General features: G+C 54.2%; 1 protein-coding gene across 11 annotated transcripts in view; it reads right to left on the bottom strand.

Moving 5' to 3' along the window:
* The window catches only part of Nphp4 (nephrocystin 4), a 99,849-nt gene that overhangs the window by 37,178 nt on the left and 47,617 nt on the right, over window positions 1–15,054 (bottom strand). For all 11 annotated transcript variants that reach the window (XR_009224940.1, XR_009224941.1, XR_009224942.1 and 8 more), the window contains 3 exons: window positions 14,384–14,522; window positions 2,773–2,834; window positions 969–1,067 (listed from right to left, as the gene is read on the bottom strand). Coding sequence is in view for 8 of the 11 variants with exons in the window: in XM_058572743.1 (XP_058428726.1) it covers window positions 969–1,067; window positions 2,773–2,834; window positions 14,384–14,522 (300 nt within the window). In the remaining 3 variants the exon portion in view is untranslated. The remainder of the gene's footprint in view (window positions 1–968; window positions 1,068–2,772; window positions 2,835–14,383; window positions 14,523–15,054) is intronic.

Raw genomic sequence — 15,054 nt, 5'->3', positions numbered from 1 at the left:
AAGAGGGGCTGGGGTTATGGCTCAAGCGGTAGAGCGCTCACCTAGCATGTGTGAGAGGCACTGGGTTCGATCCTCAGCACCACATAAAAATAAAATAAAGATATTAAAAAAAAAAGAAAGAAACAGCAAGAAAGGAACCACCAAGTTTATGAACAAGCCAATACCACTGGGGACATCTGATGTCTGAGGTGGAATGTTAACGTCAAATCTCAGAGCTGGCCCGTGCGTCTGGATGCTGCGCTGGCCCCTGCCAGTCCTGAATCTTCTAGTTATTCCCTCTGAGGCAGGTTATCTGGGTGGAGGGGACGGCGGGACTCCAAGCCCCTCTCCACTGGACCACACTCGCAGCTTCTGCTGAGCAGGGACAGCTCTCACATGATGTCTCAGGCAAAAATAAAAGACAGCAAGCGCTTCACAAATGGGGAGCTGCAGGCGTGCTTCAGTGCAGGGTGGCACGGATGCTCACATCAGGAGTGCCTGCTAATGCATGACCGGAAGGGACCGTTTTCCTCCGTGCTACCAGCGTGAGACCAGAGGTGCAGTCCGCAGGACCAGCTCTGCAGGGATCCTCACAGTCAGGGGCAGCAGAGGCTATTTCGGCTCCACCTGAACCCTCCCCTAGCGGCCAGGAAGGCCCAGCTCAGCCTCCTCCTCCACCCTCTGCCACCTTCCTTCTCCTTTCACCAACAGACCCGCCAGCAGCTGAGCTCCGCTGGCTCAGGGAAACCAAGCCTGAGTCAATCACCCACCGTGGCGAGAACCACATCTTTCCCCATTCTCCAGGACAGAACGTGCTTCTCCATGGAAGCACAGAGGGACACAGTGGCCCACCCCACCCATCCCACAGCCCACGTCTCAGAGTCTACTGAGGTCCTTGTCACCTCACCAAGGACCAGCACAGCTCAAAATCCCAAGGCCTGCCAGCAGTCGGGGGAATGTGAGGCAGGAGGCAGCATGGGGGCACTTACTGCCTGGGGCTGGGAGCCCTCTGGTGACCGTGGAGTGGCTTTGGCTGAGCGGCACCGAGCCGGGGACTGCGGGGAAGTCACCAGCTGGGAAAGTGACAACTGGAAGGCAAGAGAACTCAAATCAGCTAATGAAACCCCCTACACTCACACACAGGCATGCGCACACACACGACACAAATCCAGGGGAACAGAGGACACTCAGAGCCAGCTGCAGAAGAGAGCAACTCCACAGCCTCCTGGTCAGCAGCTGTGTGCAACCTAGAGCCTCTCCTAAACTCCCCTCAGCACACAGACCACGATCTGAATGAAAACACATCAGTGAGGAGAAGCAAGCAGACAAGGGCAAGAGTCTCCACTCCAGGGTGGACTGGGCTAGACCCTTGGGCTTCACTTCTACCCCTGGACTGGATACTTCCAAGCTCCCGTCTGATCCAGTTACCTATGTCCCTGTCCTGTGAGCCTCCCACCAAGACAGTGACTATACAGGCAGCCTCCATGGGCTCTGGAGACAGATTATCCCACCACCTCTTTATCATGTGACCTTGTGAAGGTCAGCCAGCCTCTTTGCCTCAGTACCCTTACTTGTAAAAAAAAAGATGATCATGGCACCTGACCTGCAGGACTCCTGTGAGAATGAATGAGAATCCATGGCAAGGGCCTGGCGTGGGGCCTGGCACATGGCAGGCCTCTAGAAAGGTTTATGTTTATATTTGGAAAATGAATGCCTGGAAAAAAGGCGGGGGGGGGGGGGCCTGCACTCTACTGGAGATGCTATTTCCAGCACACGCTGCTGTGGGATGCTCACTTTCAGTGGGGACAGCTGGCACAGAGGCCCAAAGGAGGTGCCAACACAGAGAAGTCAGTGAGAGAAGAGCTGGAGCAGGGAGGTGAGCAGGATGGCAGGGCATCCTGGCAGCATCTGCAGGAAGCCAGCAAGACCACTCGTTCTGCTAAGCCCCCGAGACCAGGGGGCACTGTAAGCCCTCCCTGCCTGTGGCCCTGAACACTCAGGGCGACGTGGAAACCGCTGCAGGGAACATGCCAGATTAAGCCAGCGGGGGACCAGGAGGCAGTCCACAGCCGGGCATCTCCAGCACACAGATGCTCCCCTGGGGCCCAGCTCCCAAGCTGTGTGCCCCACACTAGAGCCACTTCCTGCAGACAGCCTGGGTCACCGAATCACTTGACTTTTCTAGAAGTCAACTTCCATGCAGCATTAGCAGACAAAGTCACCAGGAAGAACAAGCCAACTCTGACCTCAGTCAAAATCATGCCGCTAGAGCTACCCAGGGCCACGGGGAGCACCCTGCAGCTCAGTACACCACAGCCGTATCAGCCACCGAGCATCAAGGCCAAGCCTGGAAGAGCCCTCCTCTGCACACCGGCCCACACAGGTGCGTGCTGACACACCTGCGGCCCTGAGTGCACCCGCATGTGGCCTTGGCCCTCTCTCCTGGCCGAATAGGTCAGGGAAGGGTGAAGACTATACCTCAGTGTCTCTGAAAAAAACAAAAGGCCCTCAGTACTAAGGGCATCTCCACCAGCAGACATGACTGCCAGGAGAGCATAGCATGTCCTGGAGACACCACAGAGACCTCTGATGGCAACAGGAAGCCACCACCCCGAGAGCCCCACGCTGAGTCAGCGTGTCAGGATCAGGCTACGTGACAAGTTGGGAAGGCACCAGACGCCCCCAGCCAGCGGGCCCCACCTCAGGGATGAGAAGGAGGCAAAGAGTGCTTTCAGGGGTCCACTGGGGCTTATTCTGGAATTCTGAAGTGGATCCCGTCAGGCCTGGACTTACCCCTGGTCCCACAGGCGAGTCCTGGGTGGCCGCAAGACCCTGGGGTACTGGCACAGGCACACCTGGGAAGAAGCACAGGAGCCGTCAGCCTCAGGGGTTCAGTGCAGCCGATCTTGACACCTCTCTCCACTCTGTCGACACTAGAGCCAGCAACAGCTCCAGTGCCGTCCCAAAGCTCAGCAGTTTGCACAGAAGGTGGCAGACGCTCCACGAGGCTCAGCTGGAGATCAGACTGGAGCGAGCCTGCCGTGCTCTGCCTCACACGCTCTGCCTACCTCCTTCCTCCTGAGCTGTGCACTCTAAGTGTGGCCCAGTGACACAGGACAGTTCTTGGACACTTGAGATCTCTTAACACATCTGCTCTGCTCCCCATCAGTGTTCGAGGTTCGCACACGTTGCTGTCTTGGGAGAGTAGGGCTCCCGGCTCCCTGGTCCAACCCACAGAGACGACAGCCCAGATGGTGGCCCCGTTAGTACCCACTGGATACTTTCTGGTCCCTGAGTCCTGTTTACTCCAGGGAGCAGCAAGCTGGGCTTCCCAAGGCCTGCCAAGGAGGGTGGAGGCCGGCTATTCACACCATACTCCTGGAGCAGACGGCGGACAACATCTTTGACATTGGAGAGGCCAAGGCTGCTGCCCGAGTGCCTGGGGCCACCTGCACAGCGAGCGGCCTCCCGCAGAGCCCCCGGAGCCTGCCGCCTGCCACAGCAGGGGTGCTTCCAGGCAAACCCACCCACGGCCACTAACCCTCGTATGCTCACTTCACGCCCGCCTCTGCCTTCCCCCACTGTGGTCACCACCTTCCGTTGACAGTGGAGCCCAGCCTAACAAGGCACCTCTGTGCCCCGGCCCCGAAGGCCAGGTTGTAGCCAGCACAGGATGTGAGCCTTGGGCATTGGCCTACAGTAAGGCCCTGCTGCTAGCCCTCAAGGGACAGTTGTCTTCAGGCTGTGCCCTGCCAGCTCACTGCATTCATCTTCATGGGGACAGACTCTGCCCACCCCCTGAGCTTCCAGAATCACCCAAAACTCCTGAGAAATCAGGTCCTCTCCCCAGGGTCTTGCCAGCCACATGTGGCCACCAGGCACGCCCCTGGCTCCCCTCCCCCCCCCTGCGGCCTTTGCTCCCCAGGTTCCCACAGGGCCTACATGTGCCATGAAAGGTCAGGCAAATGGCTCTTTCAGACGTTCCTGGATCCTGTCCTCGAGGGCACGCAGCTTGGGGCGGGCACATGTTCACGGTGCAGATGCCATCCACACAGAAATGGCCAGCAACTTCCTGTCCCAGTCTGGACCACAGCAGAACACAGAGACTGTGTCCAGAAGGACCAAACACAAGAACAGCACCCAAAGGAGCACCACCAGGCCCACTGGCCCTCGAGCTGCTGGCCCCACCTGGGCTTCCACAGTCTCTTGGGAGGTGGCCGGCTCACTGCAGGCTGAGGCCCTGCTGGAGGGGATGGCCAGAGGGAGCGCTGCAGCCCAAGTGACCTGACCACCCAGCCCGCTGAGGCAGTGCCCGCTCAGGGGCCCTGTCCTCTGACAAGCCAGTTAAATGGGGTTCCCAGGAGCCCTCAAACAGTCTTGTCAGGAGAGCCTGCAGCTCCCGAGTGCATTCCCCTGCTTCTGAGGGAGCAGGCAGACCAGCCCGAGCCTGGCTCCCAGGAAGGCTCCCTCACCAGGAGCAGCGGAGGGGTGCCGCCGACCCCACCAGCCCCCAGCTGCACCTCTCCACAGGGTCCCGGGCATCTGCTGCAATAGACCCCCCCCCTCCGCCTGCTAAGAGAGCCTGCAGCGAAACAGGACATCTGCCAGAGCACGTCTGCTTTGTTCCACCCAAAATGGGGTCTCGGAGAACTCTGCAGGCTGATTTCGGTAACGAGGAAAAATTGCAGGAAATGGTTCCATTATCTTCAGCTAAGAGAAGGCCGGCACTTAGAGCCATGCTCCGAGCATCCTGCAGGCGAGGAAAACCTGAGTATTGAGAGGCTGTTCCACCGAAGCTCGCCGAGCGTCCTGTGCCCTCCCCCAGTCTCAGATTCAGGCACGATGCGCTATGGGTGTTCAGGTGGTTCTTTATATTGTGACTTATTATGCAATTGTACCTTCCAAGAGAGCAAAACAGCCTAAAAGAGGGTCCGGCAGTCTTTGGAAAAGACACCTGCTGCAAGCCCCAGGCTAGAGGGTCAAATCCACACCCCCCAGGAAAAATGGGCTGAGAGGAATACACCAAGACCACAGAATAACTCGTTTTCAAATCTTTTCATCTTAACACTGACAAAGTGGCCATTGGTTAAGCTACTGCTTCCTGCCCAGAGAACACCGAGTGCTCAGGCAGTGCCCCCCAGACCTCCTGCTAGACGGCAGGCCTGGCGGAGAAGCCCAACTCCCCCAGCACACCAGTGTATGCTGGGAAAGCAAACAGGACCCAAGGCAACATGTGTGTGCACAAGGACACACGAGCAGGTGCCTGCCTGTGCCCAGGGACACGTGTGCCCAGGGACACGTGCAGAAACACCCAAGACAGAGCAAGAAGAGCAACACCTTGCAAGTGCACCAAGAGCCCCTGAAAACAGGTGCCTAAATAAAAGCTGGCACATGGCCATGCAGGACAGAGGAGGTCAGCTGGGCAGTCCAACATGTGAGGACAGCAGGACAGGTTTAAAGTGAAAAGAGCGAGAGGCTGACCACTCAGAGGGTGTGACCCCATCTACATTAAAGAAAGAGAGGGAGGAACCGTGTGGCAGGCTGCCGTGAGCCCACTGAAGCTGCGTGGCCTGCCAGGGGCTCTCCCTGCACCTGTGCATCAGCGTGTCTTCATACAGTACCTGTAGGACGTCAGTTCAGTGGTCACTAGCAGAGCCGAGAGACACACCGGCTAAACCAATGACACCAATTAGCAGCAGCTTCTCCCCAAAGAGTGCAGTGGAGGCCGGGCTCCAACCCCAGGGCCAGAGTCAGTGTCTGGTCCAGCACAGACTCCGTTCAGGTAAGTGAGCTGGACATGAAGAGGAGCACAGGGACCCAGAGACGCACTTTTCCACAGTCACACTGAGCAGCTGGAGGCCACCAGCACCAAGAAGGGGCAAGAGGGACTAAATCAGTGGTTCATGACACTGTAATAGACCACTGGCCGGAGCAGCCCCTGTTAACTGCTGGAGACAAGGGAGACCCCGGGCCCCCCGGCAGCAGGTCCTGCCTCCCATCTGAACACTAATTTTCCCTGACACTCCATTACTCTCCAATCAGTCTCCACACGCCACAAACCGCTGTCAACGAATCTCGACAGTCCACTCCAGTTATGTCGGGTTAGTCTGCAAAGCTCAGACACCCACACTTGACTCAACGCAGACCTCAGGAGGCCAGACGACTCCAAGCCAGGCGGACACATGTCCCACCGAGTCACTCAAAGACCCAGGCTTAATGCAGCCTCTGTCTTCTGCTCCAGAAAGGAGTGCTCCTTGTTGGTGTTCTCCGACAGCACTGTGGATGAACAGAATGGCAAAGGCTACACCATGACACCATACTCAAATTCCAGGCGGCAAGAACTCCCAAGGTACCTGAGCCCCTGTACCCTGGCCTGTCCTCAACAGAGGAGGTCCTGATGACGCATGTTGAACAGAGAACAGTAAAGAACTCTGTTGCTCAGAACAGCCACATTAGAAGCACAGCCAGAGGTCTCTCCAGCCATGCCCATCAGCCCCGCTCACCACCATCCCACAGGAAGCAAGCTGGTGCAGGGCTCTGCTCCTCCAGCAGGTGGCTCCACTAGCAGCACACAGGGACCAGGACTGGCGCACAAGGTGAGCCCCCGCAACCCCCGCATTCCCAGGTTAACCACAGGAGGGGGACACCAGGGGAGAGGGGCTTGGTTTCTGTCTCCTGAACTAGGGAGCTACTGAGTGACCATTTGTCCTCTCTAGCTGGACCCTTCTTGGTATGCAAATTAACACACACACAAAAAAAAAGTTAAAACAGAAATAAGGCAAAGGAAGGAGAGTGCTTTCCCACCTCTACCTCCTACGCTCACTGATCACCTGCCTGCGTTGCACGGCCACAGCAAGACATAAAGACCAACAGCTAAGAGGACGGGGGGCAGCCTCTGGCGTCCCAGGCTGGGGGCACAGAGCCCCTCGACACAGCAGGAAACGCGTGGCGGCGAGGCGCCCTTTCTGGAGACGTGGGTATGGTCCCCTGGGCATCTTCCCGAGGGCCTCATTGGGTAGGAGGCCTCACTGGACTCTTAACCCACAAATCCAAGCTGCCTTCCTGAGACGCCTGCAGCTGAGGGAAAGAGACCGCAGCAGGGGGGCCAGGGACCTGATGCAGGAGAACATTCAGTTTGCAGAACAACTGCCCAGTTCCCTCAGGTGACTAAAGGGCCAGTTACCCCAGGGGAGAGCAAGACCCTGAAGGAGGAGTGGGAAGGGGCAACCCCAGGAGGCTGCTGCCTAGCAGCTCGCAGCAGCCCCTGCCAAGGAAAGGCCACGTGGGCAGCAGAGGAGCCTGTGGCCACACAGCAGGGTGTGGGGGAGGCACCACTGTCCCAGACGCATCTCTGGGATCTAGAGAAAGATGCCCAAGAGCAGTTTCCAGCCACCAGACTGTAAAAATAAGGATGGGCGCTCGGGATGTGGCTCAAGTGATAGTGTGCTCACCTGGCATGCGTGAGGCACTGGGTTCGATCCTCAGCACCCCATAAAAGAAAATAAAAATATTGTGTCCACCTAAAACTAAAAAATAAATATTTAAAAAAAAATAAGGATGAATCCCTCTTTAGCAGTACCCCAACTAAAGGGCTTTGCCCCTACTTCTAGATAAAAAGTCGTTCTTCCTCAGACTCTGATCACAGGAATGGGAAATGGGGAAAATCCAAGAAGAGATAAAGGGAGACATGGCAGTGGCGTGGGTCTCCATGCTGAGCGCACACAGACCACAGGGAGCCAGGGCACAGCGTGCCCCATCTTGGTGGACTAGACCCAGATGGACAGGGGATGTTCCACAGCCTGCCAGAGCCCTGCACCCGGGCCACCTTCGGGGTCAGTGTCAAAAACATCACGGCCCTCACCAAAGCCACACCCGCCCTGAACCACACCCTGGCTGTTCTTTAGCAACCTGCACGCACACGCCCACAGTGACCAAGGGTGGCTGTAACTCTCTCCTGCCACTGTGTGACTGACTGGATTCCCCTGAACCAGGGTCAGCCAGTGCTGGCTGTCGGAGAGGACATTCCACCAGGAACAGCACGGCAGGCAGGCTGGGGCACAAGGGCAATTCCACATGTTCCAGGAAACACGACAGCTGCACATGTCTGACAGCTCCTGCTACAGGGCTCTTTTCAAAGCGTTAAAGCAAATGATCCAAAATTCTGGTACCCCTGGAACATTCAAAAGCAAAATATGGGTCAAGGAAATTCTAAAGTTTATAAAACATAACGACAGAGTGCCCTCTAGTGGCTCTGTGCACACTCTCTCCCTGTAGGTGATGAATAGACCTCTGCTCCCTGGCAATTTTATAGGAAAAATAAAAAGGATTATTCATAACGGAAAGCCAAAGCACCTCACTTAAAGTGACGGCCACATATCGTTAAGACTTCCAGAGGAGCCGTACAAGTTGGTAAAATATTGAAGCAGGAAAGTTTCCATCATCAGTTAAGCACTCGTGGCTGTTTGAGCCTCTTAGATGGGTCTTGGGAGGCAATGTCTTCAAATGCCTGGAACCTGAGCTGGAGGCGATCATATTAACACAACACGAAGGCAGCAATAAATCCAAATTAAATAAGCCAAATGAAATCAGGTTCCATCCGTGTGGATCAGCAAGTCCCACAGCAGCTGAAGCACACATCATGCTACTATGGTTCATCTGCACAGCGGCTCCATTTCTGACCCTTCCAGTAACCAAAGCGGACACCTCTCTGCAGAGGACGTGAAGATAAATCTCTAGGTAAGGACCTACAGGTGTGCACCCAGTGGCTCTGCATCTCAGGCAGTCTCACTGCTGCCCCGTGTGCCCAGGAGAATAACTCGCCCCTCTGGCCACCAGCATGGGGATGAACTGCAAGCCACTCTGTGGGGGCCACTCTGTGGGGGCCACTCTGTGGGGGCCACCCTGAGGCCCCTCCCCTGCCCCACAGCACTGCTTGAGCCCTGAGGCCACTCCCCGCCCAGGTCTAGAGGGCTGCTGGAGGACAGGCCGCTGCTCCCTGTGGGAAGGACAGAACGGCAGCTTTATGGTCTCAGGGACAGCACGTGAGTGTGAGGACCCAGCCGTGCCTGACATCAGCTCTGCCTCTGAGCTTCCTGTCAAGGGATGGCCAAGGACGCCTCTCCTGTGGGAAGACAGGCAGGACTCGAGTGCCTACTCATTGACAACTTTGCAGTGCAGCAATGTCGGGAAGGGCCCAGGATGGGGACCTGGGGCTCGGCCCATCTTCCACAGGGCCACCAGCCCCTGCCAGCTTTACTCTGCCCAAACCCATGCTCTCTCCTGATGGCTTTCCTTTGGGGAATCACCCTCCAGCCCTTGACCACACAATACGGGACAGGCCCAACCTCCACACCACAAGCGACATGTGACACAGGACCTTCTGTCCCCAGCCAGGTCTCCATTGGTCATTACAGCGTGCAGGCAGGTGACACTGCAGAATGAGGGGCTCTGTCTCAGGACTCTACGGGAACAACTGGACAAAACAAGTGCTCTGCTGGAACCCCTAAGCCCAGGGAGAGCCCTGGAGCTCCGGGGTCACCACGGAGAAGGAAGCCACGTCTAAGGAAGGAGAGCTGAAGGGCCGGAGGAGGACAGGACGGCAGCATCGTCTCGGGGACAGCACGTGACTATGAGGACCCAGCCGTGCCTGACATCAGCTCTGCCTCTGAGCTTCCTGTCAAGGGATGGCCAAGATCGCCTCTCCTGTTCCTTCTGAGTTAAACTACCCTAGCACACACAGGAGTTCTGACCAGACACCTCTCTCCATGCCGCACTGTGGCCAGGACTCTACTGGGTAATGCAAAGTAACAAGACAGCCCACGGGGAGATGCTCCACGGCAGTCTAGGCTGCACAGACACTTGCCTCTCATCTCCTCTGTGCATGAGAGAGGCTTCCCAGTCCCCTGAGCCTGGGTGGGCACATGGCTACGTGCAGCCAACAAGGTGGGAGGAGAGCAAGTGTCACTTCTGGGCCACAATCCTCGCTGATGGAACAAGGTCCTTTCAAGGCCTCCCTTTCTGTCTGGCTGGTGAACAGCAATACTCAAGATGGCAACTTCCATGTAGGTCCATGACAAGCAGAGCCACCTCCAACTGCAACCAGCACATAGTAAAAGATAAAGCCTTTCGTTTTAAACCCCAGATTTGGGGATTATTTGTTACCAAGCAAACCTGACTAACATAGTCCAAAAATAGCAGACAACATGCTATTATAAAAAATAAACAGCGGTATCTCCAAAGGCCATGGGATGCTAGAGAAAAAGCTCTGTCACAGACAAGACCCTCGAGCTGAGCTTCAAAGACCAGAAGTTTCCATAAGAAAAGGCAAGAAGGGTTTAATAGATACATATATTTTTTAATGTGGGAATATTTAAAACACTCTCAAATTCTGAAAGCAAACAGGGCTGGCATGCAGCTCAGTGGTACAGCACATGCTTACCATGAATGAGGCCCTGAGCTCCAACCCCTGCACCAAAAAAAAATAGCAAAAAACAAAAAACAAAACTATAAAATGGGGCCCAAACTATACTTGGAAAGAAAACTTAAAACTATAGAACTTTTACTATTAAACATGATAGATGGGGGGGATAGGGAAATCGCTCAATTGGTAGAGTGCTTGCCTCACCTGCACAAGGCCCTGGGTTCAATCCTCAGCACACACACAAAAAAAGTGGATGGGAAGGATGAGAAATAATTAAGCTTTCAATTTTCTAAAAACTTGAAGAGGGGCTGGGATGTGGCTCAAGCGGTAGCGCGCTCGCCTGGCATGCGTGCGGCCCGGGTTCGATCCTCAGCACCACATACAAACAAAGATGTTGTGTCCGCCAAATACTAAAAAATAAATATTAAAAAATTCTCTCTCTCTCTACCTCTATCTCTCTCACTCTCTCTTTAAAAAAAAAAAAAAAAAAAAACTTGAAGAAACTGAAAGGATGGAATTAATATAGAGGCACATAAAATTAAAACTGAATTGATTAGAAATAAGGATAAAAACAGAAACTTAAAGGAACCAATCAGTAAAACCGAGTGCTAGTTCTTTAAGAAACTAATGACGTCTGGGAAGAGCCCAGTGTCAGGAGGACACCAGGAAGGAGTCTCATCACAGACTCAAGTCAGAATTCTAGAACTGAGGGCAACTTTATCCCAGCAGCTCTATACCAGGTGAGGTCAGCCATTGCTCCAAAGGATGTGTGTTCTGAAAGTCAGCTCCAGACAGGAGGAAACCAAAACAGATCAATACTCTTAAGAAGAAATGTAAATGGTCATCAAAAACCCTGCAAGGGCTGGGGTTGTGGCTCAGCGGTAGAGCACTCGCCCACCACATGCAAGGCCCTGGGTTCGATCCTCAGCACCACATTAAAACAAGTAAATAAAACAAAGGTATTGTGCCCAACTACAACTAAAAAACAAATTTAAAAAAAAAAAAAAAAAACCCTTCAAAAGGCATCAGGTTCCGGGGGGCAGAGGCGTCTCCCCGACCTCCCAGCAGCAGGTCTGCCTTCTGTGGTGGGAACTACTTTAAAGCAGGAAAAGATGGGAAGCTGCCTCCTGATGAAGAAAGAGGAAGGGAAAGCTAAGACTCGCATCTGCAGGCCCAGGTCAAACCGGGAGAGTAAATGAAGTTCTGCTGGAACACAGCCATGCCACGTCTTAACACCCACGCCTCTTCTGTCATCCGATGGCTTTGGGGCGCACCAGCAGAGTCCAGCAGCTGAGGAGAGACCGCCTGGCCTGCGAAGCCTAAAGTAGTTACTAGATGGCCTCTACAGAAAACAAGCCGCTGGCCTTGGCCACGGGTGAGCCTCAGTTCTAGAAGCAGAAATCCTGAACACACGTTAATCGAATTAAGGATGACAGACCAGTCACTCTCTACCCCTCCATCCTTCCTCATCCTTTGTTTTTCTAATAGACTTTATTTTTTGAGCAGTTTTAAGTTCACGGCAAGACTCAGCAGAAGGTGCAACGCCTCCATGTACTCCCTGACCCCACCATGCACCCCCTTGACCATAATCCCTGCACCACCTAATACACGTGGTGGCTGGATGGTTTGCACACAGCCTCTCAGAGCACCTGAGCTCACAGACCGAGTGCACTTGCTGAGTGGACGGGGAGAGGGAGGGCGGCAGCCAGGGAGAACCGACCAGGTGAGGGGAAGCTCCTTGGAGAGGTGTCCTGCTGACTGCCTGGCTTCCAGCAAGACTCAGTCTCTGTTTCAGCAAACCCTTGGTCAAAAGGGGTCTATGCAGGTGGTCAGTGCCCACTGATGGTGCCAACCAGAAGGCTGGCAACAGCAAGGGCATGGTGATATTAAGGACAGCCCCTGCCCCTGCCAGGCCCGACCCCGTTGCCCGTGCTCTGGGCCCACTTCTGCTCCCTGCTGCTCACCCAGGCCTGGCTTAGAGAAGCACCTCCAGGGCTGAGTCTCGGACTAACTCAGTGGTGGATGCTTTGCAATGTCTTCCGAGCGGAGATCTGCCTTCTCACTTTCTTTGTGGAGTCTTTTCCGTAGGAAAGGGTTTTCCTATCTTGATGCTGTCACATTTCGATCCTCTCTGTGGCTGGTGGAAGCCTTCCCACCCTGGAAGTCACTAAAGCATTCCCAATTCTGTCCTAAGAGTCCTCAAGCTTCGTTCTTCATATTTTTACCATTAACCCCTGAGGTTACAGCTGAGGACTGAGGACAGAGTGGAGCATCAAGCAGGAGGCGAGTGGCATGCCTGACGGCCTGGCCTCTCCTTCCAGGACCTGCTGTTTGCATCCAGCACAATGTGCTACAGGTTTACCTGCGGTGCAAGAAGAGCTCCCTTCACCTACCTGGAGTGCAGAGGCCATGGCCTGCTACTCCCCAGCTGCGAAGCAGGCAGTTTTTTTGAATTCCTGACTATCAAAAAGTGTCACAAGCCTCCTTGACCCCGCTCCGTCCCACATGAACTCTCTGTTCTAACAGACACCTGGGAAGGTATCGTGGGTGTCAGCTCAACTTCACGAAGCCGCTCCAGGAAGCAGCCTGCGCGCCTCATCCCCCTGGGTGGTGAGAGCCCCTCCTAAACCACATCCCTGCTGACCTCACGCTATTAGACAGCTGGACTTTCCACAAGAGGAGAAACGATTTCTTGTTTTACCTTGCATTCTCCAATCTCTAGTAAAACTGAGCATCTTCCATACGTTTATCAGTCACCCTGATTTCTTCTCCAAGAATTTCCTCCTCATGTCTTCTATTTTCTTTTTGTTTATCTGTATCTTATTGATTTAGAGGAATTTTTTTTTTTTTTTTTTGGTGCCAGGGATTGTACCCAGGGGTGCTTAACCACTGAGGCACATCCCCAGCCCTTTTTTACATTTTATTTAGAGACAGAGTCTTGCTGAGCTGCTGAGGCTGGCTTTGAACTCACGATTCTCCTGCCCCAGCCTCCCAAGCCACTGGAATGACAGGCATATGCCACCACACCTGACATAGAGAAAAGCTTCTTACAATCTTTCTTCTAATTTTAATTTTTAATTCTTTTAATTCTAATCTTCTAATTCTAACTTTTTCTGAAATTTCTAAAGTTCTGTTTTTTATTCCATCTGGAATTTATTTTTGTACTGTATGAAGTTTGGATTGAATTTTGTTTCCCACATGGACAGCTAATCATGCCGCACCATTTATTGGCTATTCCATCTGTCCTCCTTTTGGTGGGCAGAGTTAAGTGCTCCCCATGGCCAGGACGTCCACGTCTTAACACCCACGCCTACCAGTGTGTCCTGTAGCACGGTCTAGGGAAGTAAGGCTGCTGATCAGCAGACCGAGGTGGGGAGATTGTGCTGGATGGTCAGGGCAGGCCTAGTGCACCCACAACTGTCCTTGTTAAGTAAAAGAAGGCCATAGGGTCAGAGTCAAGGACTCGCTCTCAACGCCACTGCGCTTCACCAAGGACAATTCTCAGCAGAGCTTATTTCAAATAAGAGGCCCAAGCACAGGGTCCCTGCCAAGCAGAAGCTGAGCCAACCAAGGCTGAGCTGACGCCCTCACTACTCCTCCACCCGCGACAAGGCTTGACCTCCACGGGGCCCTTGCTGCTCACACCCCGCCGTGACTCCCCTCGTTACGCACGTCCTGACAGCACCGATTCCCAAGTCCCAGACAGTGTTTCCAGAAGCAGAAGGACAGCTGCACTAACAGTGCAAAACAGAGCTGGTGGCCCCAAGCCTGCAGGACAGCCAGGGGAAGGTGTCACACAGACCACACTTCATCACACGGTCCTGGCTCCACCATCGTCTCAAGCAAAAACCAACTGACCCAGATTAAAGCCATCTCTAACAATTATCCTATAAACTGACCACGGCTATGTGGGACTAAGGACCTGCTTGGGAACTGAGGGAAGGACGCTGGGGCTTCAAGACTCAGCTCTCCACACTTGCTCACCTGAAGGGGACGAGGGAGGCCTCTTGCAGGACCGCCGCGCTGCCTTGGGGCCGTTGGCATGCTCCATGGGTGTGCCTAGAGGCTCTTCCCGGTTCAGTGAGAACTGGAACTGGACTGTCCCTGACTCCACCTGCTTCACCTAGGGTGGAGAGAGGTGCAGCCCCTTGGTCAGCACTCCTGTTGGAATGACCCCCAGGGACAGCACACCACCCCAAAAGAAAGCCCCAGTAAGACCAAAGTTAGCTAAAGCCACGCATGCTTCGCCTATGTAAGGTAATTTTCAGAGCACAAAACCACCAGTGGTGACACTGAAATCCTAGAAGACCTCATCACAGAATGGCATTTATCCAAGTAGCAGTTAGTTTAAAATACTTAATAAATGGGCTGGGGTTGTGACTCAGTTGTAGAGCGCTCGCCTAGTACATGAGAGGCCCTGGGTTCGATCCTCAGCACCACATATAAACAAATAAAGGTATTAAAAAATATACTTCATAAACCACCATATTTTTATTTTTCTACAATGTGTACAAATGGCTTTATACTTTTTACCTCTAGGGATTTAACCCCTGCACAGGTTCACGCGGCCAGCGGCACAACTGGGATCCAGACCACTCTACCTCGTGGGGGGGCTGCGGCTGCTGCGTGGTGGTCACGGGACCCGCCTCGCCCTG

Source organism: Marmota monax, unplaced genomic scaffold, assembly GCF_021218885.2.
Source record: "Marmota monax isolate L192 unplaced genomic scaffold, Marmota_monax_Labrador192_F-V1.1 WCK01_AAM20220418_F8-fsc00080, whole genome shotgun sequence".
NCBI classification, from domain to species: Eukaryota; Metazoa; Chordata; class Mammalia; order Rodentia; family Sciuridae; genus Marmota; species Marmota monax.
The sequence above is the reverse complement of the archived record's forward strand: the minus strand, read 5'-3'. Positions and strand labels throughout refer to the sequence as shown.